Source organism: Manis pentadactyla, chromosome 16 (assembly GCF_030020395.1).
Source record: "Manis pentadactyla isolate mManPen7 chromosome 16, mManPen7.hap1, whole genome shotgun sequence".
In the NCBI taxonomy this organism is placed as follows: domain Eukaryota; kingdom Metazoa; phylum Chordata; class Mammalia; order Pholidota; family Manidae; genus Manis; species Manis pentadactyla.
Genome location: NC_080034.1, coordinates 36,343,923 through 36,358,815, shown reverse-complemented (window position 1 = coordinate 36,358,815; position 14,893 = coordinate 36,343,923). Strand labels below are relative to the sequence as shown.

General features: G+C 37.0%; 1 protein-coding gene across 1 annotated transcript in view; it reads right to left on the bottom strand.

The window, feature by feature from the left end:
* Positions 1-13,300, bottom strand: part of LOC118928372 (sentrin-specific protease 6-like) — a 55,397-nt gene extending 42,097 nt beyond the window's left edge. Inside the window, exons 1-3 of the mRNA XM_057493869.1 lie at positions 13,263-13,300; positions 12,644-12,714; positions 4,540-4,688 (exon numbers count right to left, since the gene is read on the bottom strand). Of these exons, the coding sequence (XP_057349852.1) occupies positions 4,540-4,688; positions 12,644-12,714; positions 13,263-13,300 (258 nt within the window). The remainder of the gene's footprint in view (positions 1-4,539; positions 4,689-12,643; positions 12,715-13,262) is intronic.
* Positions 13,301-14,893: the final 1,593 nt, after the last annotated feature.

Sequence of the window (14,893 nt, the reverse complement as noted above, 5' to 3'; positions counted from 1 at the left end):
TAGTCTAACAAGAGAGTTAAGTTAGACAGTAAAATAGTAAAGAAACTACCCTTGAACCTTTAGTAAGCATGAATCTAAAGCCTGCAATGGCAGTAAGTATATATCTTTCAATCATCACCCTAAATGTAAATGGACTGAATGCACCAATCAAAAGACACAGAAAAATAGAATGGATAAAAGAGCAAGACCCATCTATATGCTGTTTACAAGAGACTCACCTCAAACCCAAAGACATGCACAGACTAAAAGTCAAGGTATGGAAAAAGATATTTCATGCAAACAACAGGGAGAAGAAAGCACCTGATGTTGCAGTACTAGTATCAGACAAAATAGACTTCAAAACAAAGAAAGTCACAAGAGATAAAGAAGGACATTACATAATGATAAAGGGGTCAGTCCAACAAGAGGATATAACTATTATAAATATATATGCACCAAATACAGGAGCACCTACATATGTGAAACAAATACTAACAGAACTAAAGGAGGAAATAGAATGCAATGCATTCATTTTAGGAGACTTCAACACACCACTCACTCCAAAGGACAGATCCACCAGACAGAAAATAACTAAGGCACAGAGGCACTGAACAACACACTAGAACAGATGGACCTAACAGACATCTACAGAACTCTACACCCAAAAGCAGCAGGATACACATTCTTCTCAAGTGCACATGGAACATTCTCCAGAATAGACCACATACTAGGCCACAAAAAGAGGCTCAGTAAATTCAAAAAGATTGAAATTCTACCAACCAACTTCTTGGACCATAAAGGTATAAAACTAGAAATAAATTGTACACAGAAAGCAAAAAGGCTCACAAACACATGGAGGCTTAACAACATGCTCCTAAATAATCAATGGATCAATGACCAAATTAAAATAGAGATCAAGCAATATATGGAAACAAATGACAACAACACAAAGCCCCAACTTCTGTGGGACACAGCGAAAGCAGTTCTAAGAGGAAAGTATATAGCGATCCAGGCATATTTAAAGAAGGAAGAACAATCCCAAATGAATAGTCTAATGTCACAATTATTGAATTGGAAAAAGAAGAACAAACGAGGCCTAAAGTCAGCAGAAGGAGGGACATAATAAAGATCAGAGAAGAAATAAATAAAATTGAGAAGAATAAAACAATAGAAAAAAATCAATGAAACCAAGAGCTGGTTCTTTGAGAAAATAAACAAAATAGATAAGCCTCTAGCCAGACTTATTAAGAGAAAAAGAGAATCTACACACATCAACAGAATCAGAAACGAGAAAGAAAAAAATCACGACGGACCCCACAGAAATACAAGGAATTATTAGAGAATACTATGAAAACCTATATGCTAACAAGCTGGAAAATCTAGAAGAAACAGACAACTTCCTAGAAAAATACAACCTTCCAAGACTGACCAAGGAAGAAACAGAAAATCTAAACAGACCAATTACCAGCAACGAAATTGAAGCGGTAATCAAAAAACTACCCAAGAGCAAAACCCCCAGGCCAGATGGATTTACTGCAGAATTTTATCAGACATACAAAGAAGACATAATACCTATTCTCCTTAAAGTTTTCCAAAAAAATAGAAGAGGAGGGAATACTCCCAAACTCATTCTATGAAGCCAACATCACCTTAATACCAAAACCAGGCAAAGAACCCACCAAAGAAGAAAATTACAAACCAATATCCCTGATGAACGTAGATGCAAAAATACTCAACAAAATATTAGCCAAATGATTTCAAAAATACATCAAGAGGATCATACACCATGACCAAGTGGGTTTCATCCCAGGGATGCAAGGATGGTACAACATTCAAAAATCCATTAACATCATCCACCACATAAACAAAAAGAAGGACAAAAACCACATGATCATCTCCATAGACGCTGAAAAAGCATTCGACAAAATTCAACATCCATTCATGATAAAAACTCTCAACAAAATGGGTATAGAGGGCAAGTACCTCAACATAATAAAGGCTGTATATGATAAACCCACAGCTAACATCATACTGAACAGCAAGAAGCTGAAAGCTTTTCCCTGAGATCGGGAAGAAGACAGAGATGCCCATTCTCCCCACTGTTATTCAACATAATACTGGAGGTCCTAGCCACGGCAATCAGACAAAACAAAGAAATACAAGGAATTCAGATTGGTAAAGAAGAAGTCAAATTGTCACTATTTGCAGATGACATGATATTGTACATAAAAAACCCTAAAGACTCCACTCCAAAACTACTAAAACTAATATTGGAATTCAGCAAAGTTGCAGGATACAAAATTAACACACAGAAATCTGTGGCTTTCCTATACACTAACAATGAACTAACAGAAAGAGAAATCAGGAAAACAATTCCATTCACAATTGAATAAAAAAGAATAAAATACCTAGGAATAAACCTAACCAAGGAAGTGAAAGACCTATACCTTGAAAACTACAAGACACTCTTAAGAGAAATTAAAGAGGGCACTAACAAATGGAAATTCATCCCATGCTCTTAGCTAGGAAGAATTAATATAATCAAAATGGCCATCCTGCCCAAAGCAGCCTACACATTCAAAGCAATCCTTATCAAATTACCAACAGCGTTCTTCAACAAACTGGAACAAATAGTTCAAAAATCCATATAGATCCACCAAAGATCCCAAATAGCCAAAGCAATCCTGAGAAGGAAGTATAAAGTGGGGGATCTCACTCCCCAACTTCAAGCTCTACTACAAAGCCACAGTAATCAAGACAATTTGGTACTGGCACAAGAACGGACCCACAGACCAGTGGAACAGAAAAGAGACTCCAGACATTAACCCAAACATATATGGTCAATTAATATACGATAAAGGAGCCATGGACATACAATGGGGAAATGACAGCCTCTTCAACAGTTGGTGTTCGCAAAACTGGACAGCTACATGTGAGAGAATGAAACTGGATCATTGTTTAACCCCATACACAAAAGTAAATTTGAAATGGATCAAAGACCTGAATGTAAGTCATGAAACCATAAAAATCTTAGAAGAAAACATTGGCAAAAATCTCTTGGACATAAACATGAGCGACTTCTTCATGAACATATCTCCCCGGGGAAGGGAAACAAAAGCAAAAATGAACAAGTGGGACTATATCAAGCTGAAAAGCTTCTGTACAGCAAAGAACACCAACAATAGAACAAAAAGGCATCCTACAGTATGGGAGAATATATTCGAAAATGACAGATCTGATAAAGGGTTGACATCCAAAATATATAAAGAGCTCACGCACCTCAACAAACAAAAAGCAAATAATCCAATTAAAAAATGGGCAGAGGAGCTGAACAGACAGTTCTCCAAAGAAGAAATTCAGATGGCCAAGAGACACATGAAAAGATGCTCCATATTGCTTGTCATCAGAGAAATACAAATTAAAACCACAATGAGATATCACCTCACACCAGTAAGGATCACCACCATCCAAAAGACAAACAACAACAAATGTTGGCAAGGATGTGGAGAAAGGGGAACCATCCTACACTGCTGGTGGGAATGTAAACTAATTCAACCATTGTGGAAAGCAGTATGGAGGTTCCTCAAAAAGCTCAAAATAGAAATACCATTTGACCCAGGAATTCCACTCCTAGGAATTTACCCAAGAATACAGCAGCCCAGTTTGAAAAAGACAGATGCACCCCTATGTTTATCGCAGCACTATTTACAATAGCCAAGAAGTGGAAGCAACCTAAGTGTCCATCAGTAGATGATTGGATAAAGAAGAGGTGGTACATATACACAATGGACTATTATTCAGCCATAAGAAGAAAACAAATCCTACCATTTGCAACAACATGGATGGAGCTAGAGGGTAATATACTCAGTGAAATAAGCCAGGCAGAGAAAGACAAGTACCAAATGATTTCATTCATATGTGAAGTATAAGAACAAAGAAAAACTGAAGGAACAAAACAGCAGCAGAATCACAGAACCCAAGAATGGACTAATAGTTACCAAAGGGAAAGGGACTGGGGAGGATGGGTGGGAAGGGAGGGATATGGGCAGGGAAACAGAAATGGGGCATTACGATCAGCATGTATAATGTGGGGAATGGGGAGGGCTGTGCAACAGAGAGAAGACAAGTAGTGATTCTACAGCATCTTACTATGCTGATGGACAGTGACTAATGGGCTTGTGGGGGGCACATGATGAAGGGGGGGCCTAGTAAACATAATGTTCCTCATGTAATTGTAGATTTATGATACCAAAAAAAAAAAAAAAAAAAGGCCACATCTACGTAAGACCACCAAGAATCAATGTGCGTACAGGAAGGGGAGGGAAGCCCTCCTTTATAGTTCTTATTATGTGTGTGCGTGTGCAATAAACTTTGAAAAGTGTGCCAAATAAATAAATAAATAAATAAACAAAACAATCTAACGAAGGTAGAAAAGTTTGCCTGAGTAATTTCTCTAGGTCTCATCTAGTCCAATAAGAAAAGGTCACCTAGAATTTAATTAGTAAAAATAATATTAAACATACCAACTGATGAGCAAAAACAAGTAATTTCCCCACCCACCTCTAAATCAGTCAAACATTTTTTTTTAGCAGTAGACAGAGGAGGTGAAGTAGACTGATATGTTGTACTGTGACGTTTTTGTGATACTTTTCTTTTAATTTTGGACTCCAAGTGTGATTCAGATTCTTCTGTTTTCTTCACTATACCATCTAAAGGAAGGAGAAAAAAACAAAAGTATTGAAATTAAATTTTATAAATTCCTCATGACCTTTGCTATGAAAAAATGCTAATGTGTATTATTCAAATCATTATGCTTGGGTTAAATAATGTTTCAACATGCGCAGTAAAGGACCACCCAAACTTAGGTCAGAGCCTCCAGCCATGTTTGCCACCCCGCTGAGACCCCCACCCCAGCCAGGACCACGTGGGGCCACCCACCAAGAGCACCAACACTCCCTGCAGCTGGTTTCGTGCTGCAAAGGAGCAGAGCACTGCCTGCACGGAGTCACCCCCAACCTCCCCCACACACATTTTCTTCTAAATTACTTATTCTTCTAAGATTAGTAATGAGAAAAATTTGAATTCAAATGTTGGGTACAACAGTTTTGAAAAAGAAAAGCAAATTATCCCCACCTAATGATTTTTTAAGTTTAGGAAACACAAAAGACAACATTCCTCATTATTTTTCACGTGTTTAAAAATTTTCACTGAAGATATATAATTAGGATTTTTATACAACTTAATGAAGTCCAAAACAGGACAACTTACAATATATCACAATCCGACCTCATTAGCACAGATCTAAGCACACAGACCAAACATGCTCCTGACATCACGGCCGCGGTCACACACTCATGCGGCCCCGGCTTGCTGGGTACTTTTACTTCTCAGTCTTAAATGTCCTCTTCTGGTTTTTCTAAAGATTATCTACATATAAAAATCAACATTATCTAGTATTTCTGAGTTTGATGTGCGGTAATGTATTAAGAACGTTATGTAATTACCTGTGGTCAGTGTAATCACCGAGTTCCACTAAGTGATTTCTCCTACTCAGTCTTGGCACAGTTCAGCCACCTTCATTTTCCTGGACACCAAAACTAAAAATCTAAATAATCACTGACCTCTCCTTGCACTTCCTTCCTCATATCCAAGGGAATTCTAATAGTAATAGCTTCGGAATTCCTTCCTTCCTCTCCAACCCCACTGCCACTACATTTCAGATGTTTTACTCTGACCTAAATTGACCTCCCTCACTCCAAATGACCTGACACAAAAGTGTGACCATCGTCCAGTACTTAAAATCGTTCAATGATTCTAGTAGTTAAGGAGAAAATTCTGAACGCTGTCTCTTGGCAAGCACTGGTCGTCGATGCCCATCTGCCATGCAAACCAACCACCTCAGAAGTGCGTTTCTCCAGGGTTTTTTCTCTTTCACCCTCTTCATATGTGCTGCTCTCTTCAAAGCAAAGTTCCTGTCTATCTAGTAAATTCAAACCTTCCTCTGTGAAGAGGCTCCCTCTGCCCAACACGAGGCACAATTAAGCGCTCCTGGGGCTACCCCAGCACCTGCTCCGGACTCCGTCAGCACCCACTTGCTTTTACTGTAACTGTGCACCGATCTGCTTCCTCCCGTTACAGTGTCTGTTCTCAAAGAGCACAAATCATGCTTTAGTCATGTGTTTTCCCAGTGCTAGAAACAGCACAATGTAAGGGCTCAGAAAATGTTGACTGGATTCATGAATCACATTACAAAAGGTAAAACTATACAACATATTAAAAAAAGACAAAACTACATGAGTGGAAGGGATGCTGTTACTATGTCACCTCTTAAAATGGCTGAAGTTTGCCACACAGAAATACTGATTCACTCAGATCTGGAAACATATGGACTCAGCTTCCCCAAACCTGCTACCATGCCTGAGGTTGCAGAAAGCTGCTCCAGTCCAGAGCCTCCATGTGGTAGTAACTACTACTAGGAGGGCCATCTCACTTCTTAGGTTGGTTACATATAAAAATTAGTTTCTACACAAATGAATATTAAAGAACTAGAATGCAGCACTAAATAAAAATGTAGGCAGATAAGATTTGGAATTCAGAAAATTAACACAGTTATCAGGAATACACAGCCAATTATTGGCATAATTTAATTTACAAAACTGTCTTAAAACATTTTTCCCCCCTCCAAGTTTCTTTGGCCTTACGAACTAAACTTTTTGGTACAGAAGAGAGCTTTCCCTTATAAACATATTTCATCAATCTTGTAATCCCCGTAGTATCTTGGTGCATCATTTTGCTCAAACATGTATCTGTATCGCTTCTCCGCCAGAGCCTGCCTGCAGACTGACATTTAAAAAACCATTATCACTTCACTCCTGATCACATAAACACCCTATTCTCTCCACCACAGCTGTCTCATCCTGTCTGTGTCATATTTTCTCAACTTCCTATCATAATTAACAAAGGGGGAAGCAAGTGCACCCAGGTTTTGAGAAAATCTGAAGATTTTTACTAATAGAGAAAAATTATTTTACAATCTTGATCCCAATCTTGAACCCTTAACAAGGTTATCTACAAGGTAAGATAAAACAAATGGCAAAGAATGACAATAATTAGGAATTCTAAGAAGAAACCAACGTGACATGCAGGTATGGCAAACGATTGACAGTGTATGGGAAAGCAGATCTATAAGAAGACAGTAAGCATAAAAAATTAACATCAGAATTAAGAATATCTTTAGAATTCTATCTTCTATAGAAAAACAGTTGAGAAGATTATGGTAATTCAACTGAAAATTAGCTAATCGCAACCTATAGGCAGAAAAATAAAATGGCAAAAGACTTAAAACTTGACTGGTCCAGGAACGACAAATGCTTAACAAAGGGCTCGTGGAGGTTTTACGAGCTGATCATGGAGGTCACTGTAGCAAAGCCATGACACAGCTGCCAAACCCCCACCACACTCCTCCAGGGAGGGACCTGACGTGAGATCTGTGTGACAAGCTTGCTTCCGCTGAACGCCTCTTTTAAGGATGAGAATATAACATGTTCACCCAAGACCACACAGTAGAGTAGGAATAGCAAGACTAAGGTATTTCCTGCTGGATTCCCTAGCTAAACATCTTATTTCTAGGGATTTGATCTAAAAAAATAATAGATCAAATACATAAAATGAATGTGCTAGTTAATTATAATATATAATATTGAAATACTGAAAACAATCTAAATTATGGTAAATATAATGGGTCACCATGCATTCATTAAAAAATGATTACAGAGACTTGAACATAAAACTGTCTACCATAGACACCCTCATCCATTTGATTTTAAACTTCCTTTAATTCAGTTTTCCAGGCTGATTTTCCTCTGATATCCCACTATCTTTTTTTTTAATTGAAGTATCGCTGATATACAATCTTACCTTCGTTTCAAAGATACAACCCAGTGGTTCAACAGTTACCCATATTATTAAATCCTCACCCCCTCTAGTGTGGTTACTATCTATCAACATAGAAAGATGTTACAGATTCAATGACTATATTCCCCATGCTGTACTACTGTCTCATGAGCAACTTCTATTGTGATTGCAAATTACTGTGTCCCTTTATCCCCCTCACCTTTCCCACCCACCTACCCCCTCAGTGACCACTAGTCCCTTCTCAGTGTCTGTGAATCTACTGCTGTTTTGTTCATTCTGTTTTGCTTTGTTTTTATATTCCACAAATAAGTGAAATCATATGGTTTTTGCTTTGTTTTTATATTCCACAAATAAGTGAAATCATATGGTATTTGTCTTTCTCCTCCTGGCTTACTTCACTGAGCATAATACCCTCTAGATGAATCCATGTTGTTGCAAATGGGAGGATTTCTTTTATTTTTATGGCTGAATAATATTCCACTGTGTATATGTACCACCTCTTCTTCATTCATTCATCTATTGATGGACTCTGAGGTTGCTTCCATATATTGGCTATTGTAAATAATGCTGCAACAAACACAGGGGTGCATATGTCTTTCCAAATTAGTGATTTTATTCTCTTCAGGTGAATTCTCAGAAGTGGAATTACTAGGTCATATTCTATTTCTATTTTTAGTTTTTTGAGGAACCTCCATACTATTCACAGTGGCTACACCAATTTACATTACCACCAGCACTGTAGGAGGGTTCCCATTTCTCTGCATCCTCACCAGCATTTGCTTTTTCTTGTCTTTTGGACATCCCACAATCTTTTAATGGGATTACAGAAACCACATAATATAAAAAAGTAGAAAATCAAGTTAAAGAACAGTATAGTAGTATGAATGCATTTTTAAAAAATGGGTATGTATGCATAAAAAAGTCTGGGATGATACATATTAAGATGCTAATAACTGGTCAAGGGTTACTGGTCCTGACTGGTCAAGGGTGAGGGGAAATTTTTCTTCTGTGTATAAGTTAAATAGTGCTAAATCAGGTGATTTAAATTATAATCATAATGTAATTACACTACAAATGCAATTAAATGTTCATTCAGAGACTGTGTATAATGTCTATTATTCTCTTTGACAAGGATACAAAGAACAGGTGAGAAAGCAAGAAGTTTAAGAAATGAAAGAAAAGGTAGGGGAAAGAATGAGACATCTTAATTTATATGATTATGTAACTGTTATTACTCTACGTGTTTAGAAAATATATAAAAGGACCAAACAAAAAAGCAACAGGAAATGTGATCTGACCAAAGATCATACTTGTTTACCAACTTTAATTTTACCCTAGAGAGATGCTTATCAATGTTAATAAGTACTGATACAGGGCTATAACTTATCAAAATTCACATTAAGTGCCGCTTAAATGCAAAATAAAGGGAAAAAAAGGAAAATAGAGAAAATTACCTCAGTTGTTAAGAGCTACAGAAAAACTGATTCCTTTTTAGGAGAAAAATATTCCAGGTGCTATGCCAGTAACTACAGATCCTAGGGTTTGAAATCTCAATGTTTTCCAAAAAATTAAGGAAATACTAAAATAAAATGCAATCTTGCAAATATATTCTGTGCTCATGTATAGGAAGAATTAATATTATCAAATTGGCCATCCTGCCTAAAGCAGTCTATGGATTCAAAACAATCCCTATCAAAATACCAAGAGCATTCTTCAAAGAACTAGAACAAATACTTATAAAATTCATATGGAACTAAAAAAGATCCCGAATAGCCAAAGCAATCCTGAGAAGGAAGAACAAAGCTAGGGAGATTATGCTCCCTAACTTCAAGCTCTACTACAAAACCACAGTAATAAACAATTTGGTACTGGCACAAGAATAGACCCATAGATCACTGGAACAGACTAAAGAGTACAGATATTAACCCAAGCATATATGGTCAGTTAATATGCGATAAAGGAGCCATGAATATACAATGGAGAAAAGATAGCATCTTCAACAACTGGGGTTGGGAAAACTGGACAAGCTATATGCAAGAGAATAAAACTGGATTATTGTGTCTAACTCCATACACAAAAGTAAACTCAAAATGGATCAAAGACATGAATGTAAGTCATGAAACCATAAAACTCTTAGAAGAAAACATAGGCAAAAATCTCTTGAACATAAGCATGAGCAATTTTTTCCTGGACACATCTTATTAGGCAAGGGAAACAAAATAAAAATTGAACAAGTGGTACCACATTACACTGTAGAGCTTCTCTACAGCAAAAGACACCATCAACTGAACAAAAAGTCATCCTACAGTATGGGAGAATATATTCATAAATGACATATCCAATAAGGGGTTAACATCCAAAATATATAAAGAACTCACGTGCCTTTCAACACCCAATAAACAAATAACTCAAATTAAAAAATGGGCAGAGGAGCTGAACAGACATTTCTCCAAAGAAATTCAGATGGCCAAGAGGCACATGAAAAGATGCTCCACATTGCTAATTATCAGGGAAATACTAATTGAAACCACAATGAGATATCACCTCACACCAGTTAGGGTGGCCACCATCCAAAAGACAAACAACAACAAATGCTGGTGAGGATGCAGAGAAAGGGAATCCCTCCAACACTGCTGGTGGGAATGTAGATTAGTTCAACCATTGTGGAAAGCAATATGGAGGTTCCTCAAAAAACTAAAAATAGAAATACCATTTGACCCAGGAATTCCACTCCTAGGAATTCACCTGAAGAAAACAAGATTCCAGATTCAAAAGGACATATGCACCCCTATGTTTATCGCAGCACTATTTACAATAGCCAAGAAATGGAAGCAACCTAAGTGTCCATCAAAGAAAATGTGGTACATATACACAATGGAATATTATTCAGCCATAAGAAGAAAACAAATACTACCATTTGCAACAACACAGATGGAGCTAGATGGTATTATGCTCAGTGAAATAAGCCAGGTGGAGAAAGGCAAGTATCAAATGATTTCACTCATCTGTGGACTATAAGAACAAAGCAAAAACTGAAGGAACAAAACAGCAGGAGACTCACAGAATCCAAGAATGGACTAGTGGTTATCAAAGGGAAAGGGGTTGGGGATGGTGATTGGGGAGGGAGGAGAAGGGGATCAAGGGGCTCTGTAATTCGCAATCACGATATAAGTAGGGCACACAGGGAAGGCAGCATAGCACAGAGAAGACAAGTAATGACTCTAGCATCTTACTACGCTGTTAAGACAGTGACTGCAATAGTGGCGGTGGGGGGGACTTGATAATATGAGTGAACGTTGAAACCACAATGCTGTTCATGTGAAACCTTCATAAGATTATATATCAATGATATTTTAATTAAAAACAATGCAATCTTTATGCAACAAGACCTGCAGTATTACTATAGCATTTCTCCTACGCCCGAGTAAACATAAAAGAAGCTACAATCAAAGTTTAGAGGTTCAATATACCAATATCCTTCCCCTGAAATTTATAGTTATTATCTGTGTAAATGAATCATAGATATATATATACAGTTGACCCTTGCATGACCCGAGTTTGAACTACCTAGATCCACTTATTCATTAATATTTTTAACATCCATATAGCCCCTGTAACTGGCTATCAGGCAGCAGGTTCCACTGGTGATATGGTCAATAGAAATGGAGAAAGAAAAATACTGTGCACAGTGGTCTGCCCAGGGATCGAGCCACAACTGTGGTGTTATTAGTGCTGCCCTCTGACTCACTGAGCAACCAACTGCTGTCTGGACCAGAGAGGAGCTCCAGGATCTAAGGGCAACAGGAGAAGCAAGTCCCAGGCAGGAAACTCAGAGGAAGGAGGCTGGGAGTCTTTGCCCCACCAAGTGCAACCCTCCCATTTTTTTCTACTTTTCTACCCTTTTTTGCATGTGAAGTTGAATGACCCCTTTGGTATACAGCAGGCTATTACTAGTTTAAGGGGAGTCAAAATTTATACATGGATTTTCTACTGCAGGGGGTTCGTGCCCTTACTACATTGTTGCATCAGTATCAGTAATTTAAAAATTATTTTAATGCCAATGTAAGTTTCCTTTCTTTTTTTCTTTTGGTATCATTAATGTACAATGACATGAGCAACATTATGGTTACTAGATTCCCCCCATCACCAAGTCCCCCACACACACCCCATTACAGTCACTGTCCATCAGCATAGTAAGATGCTGTAGAGTCACTACTTGTCTTCTCTGTGTTGCACAGCCCTCCCCATGCCCCCGCTCCCACCCACATTATGTCTGCTAATCGTAATGCCTTTTTCCCCCTTATCCCTCCCCTACCTAAGTTTCTACTTACAATTTTTTTCCAACATCTTGTATCAGGTATGGTCTTTTTTAAATTCAGTGGTTACCCAATGCATGCTCAATTTTAGAATCAAAACCATTTAAATCAAGAAAATTACATGACAGAAGACTGTAACACACTCAGCAAAACTTCGAAGCTATAACCCATCTACAGTTAATATTTGGATCTTGAATTTAACAAAAAAGCTAATATAATCAAAAAGATTTCAAACTGTAATCACCTGAATGTGCAACGATTCTGATGATTTCAGGTCACAGTTAAATAAATTTCCGAACCAGTTACAAAAGTGATTTTCCACATATTTCTACTATGCCTGAGAATATTCTAAAGCTGGTATCATATCTATTTCTACCTTTCATACAATTACTTAAAACCCTTCAAAGGTTTAACAACTGAAACTGTACACTTACCCACACCTTGGGGCCAACATAACCTTACAGGATTATTTTCAAATTTTTGGACATGAGGTGGGTATTCATTCCTAGAAAAGGAAATTTATAGTTTTATTCTAACAGAAAACATTTTTCAAAATGAAAAAGTTGATGGAATACTTAAGTTTTTAAGAGCAAATAATAGCCTCTTTGCCATATAAAAAGCAGTACTATAAAATAATAAAACTATATTGCACAAACATACTAAGTTTAATACATCTAAGATTGCTAGGGGTAGTGACCATAGTTCATTTTGACTGTCAATCTATCAGAGCCCACAGCAGGCAGACTTTCAAACAAATATTTAGTAATAATGAATCCAAATTACTATCCTTTCCAAGTAGTCACTTTGGGAAGTGACATATTTATTCCCCCAATGCACAAAACTTTGGAACTTTTCTTTTGGAACTGACTTCATAATCAGTTCATAAAAACCACATTTAAAGAAAACTCATAATACTTTATTATCAACATATTTTTTTAGTAAAAAAGTCACTCAGCTTAATAATACTCAATGTGCCTAATTTTGCTGTGAATGTTTTTTAGTTGTTGAAAAAAATCTATGAATAAAGGAATAAATGGTGCATAAGACACTCACCTTGAAGACAATTCCAAAATCAGTACAAAAAATGGCATGTTACAAAGTCAGCAATCATAGAACAAGTATTTTAGCCTTATGATTACATTATGGTGATATAATTACATTTAAAAATATTAAATTACATTGTCCCACGTCACATACAATTGATTTTCAGGATTTTGAACACAATGCATATTAAACAAGGATTTTAAAAATACCACTTTAGTTCAAATATATACTTTGAGGAAAAGCAAAAAGAACAAACAAACAAAAACTATAGATAATTGTGACATAAAAGCATTAAAAAGGAGATCTGCAAAAAGTGCAGTAGAGCTCAACAGCCACTTTTCCACCCTAAATTAAAGCTTCTAAAAACATGCCCTTCAATATTACTCAGCCATAAGAAGAAAACAGATCCTACCATTTGCAACAACATGGATGGAGCTAGAGGGTATTATGCTCAGTGAAATAAGCCAGGCAGAGAAAGACAAGTACCAAATGATTTCACTCATATGTGGAGTATAAGAACAAAGGAAAACTGAAGGAACAAAACAGCAGCAGAATCACAGAACCCAAGAATGGACTAACAGTTACCAAAGGGAAAGGGACTGGGGAGGATGGGTGGAAAGGGAGGGATAAGGGCGTGGAAAAAGAAAGGGGGCATTACGATTAGCATGTATAGTGCATGGGGGCACAGGGAGGGCTGTGCAACACAAAGAAGACAAGTAGTGATTTTACAGCATCTTACTACGCTGAAGGACAGTGACTGTGAAGGGGTATGTTGGGGGGACTTGGTGAAGGGGGAGAGCCTAGTAAACATAATGTTCTTCATGTAATTGTAGATTAATAAAAAAATTAAATAAATAAAAAATTAAAAAAACATTCCCTTCATTTCTCCAGGGAATTAAAAATAAGAATTTATTCTATAATTTGTAAATTCATTCACATTAGTGATTGTAATAACAAAGTGAAATATTTGATTAAACCAAAATCCTGAAGGCATTTTCCTGTAAGGCTTTCAGAGTCACGCTGTGTTAGTCAAAGTCCTAAATTGCACAGATGCAAATGCCAGGAGAACAAGATGAGAGTAGACAGAGTGTCTGTAACAGCTGCGAGCAAACAGCATCATGTGCCAGGTACTGTTCTGAGTGCTTTGTATCTTTTGTTACTTCAATCCTCACAAGACCCTTAGAAGTATATGCTGTTTATTAGCACTTTATAAACGGGGGGGGAAGCTGAGGCCAACGAGGTTAATTAATCTGCCCATTGTCACACAACTACTAAATAACAACGCCAGAATCTGAATCATGGTAAACTACACCAATTTCTACATTGTCCAAATTTTAAGATTCATAAGGATATGAATTACGAAGATGAGAATTTGCCTTAAAGACAGGAGCACTACCAGTGAGTGCTATGAAAAAAGGTAGGTTTATCAGCTTCTAACTATATTAAATTTAAAATAAAACACATTTTTTATATTCCATGCAGTTTCACACTACCATCTCTTTAAATCAAATAATCAGTTTTTTAATCTCTAATTTTTATAACTGTACACTTTGGAGAAAGACAGACACAAACTTCAAAATTCAACACAGGCAATGAATCTGAAGCTAAATATGATGATACTGTTAAGGTAAACTCCAAAA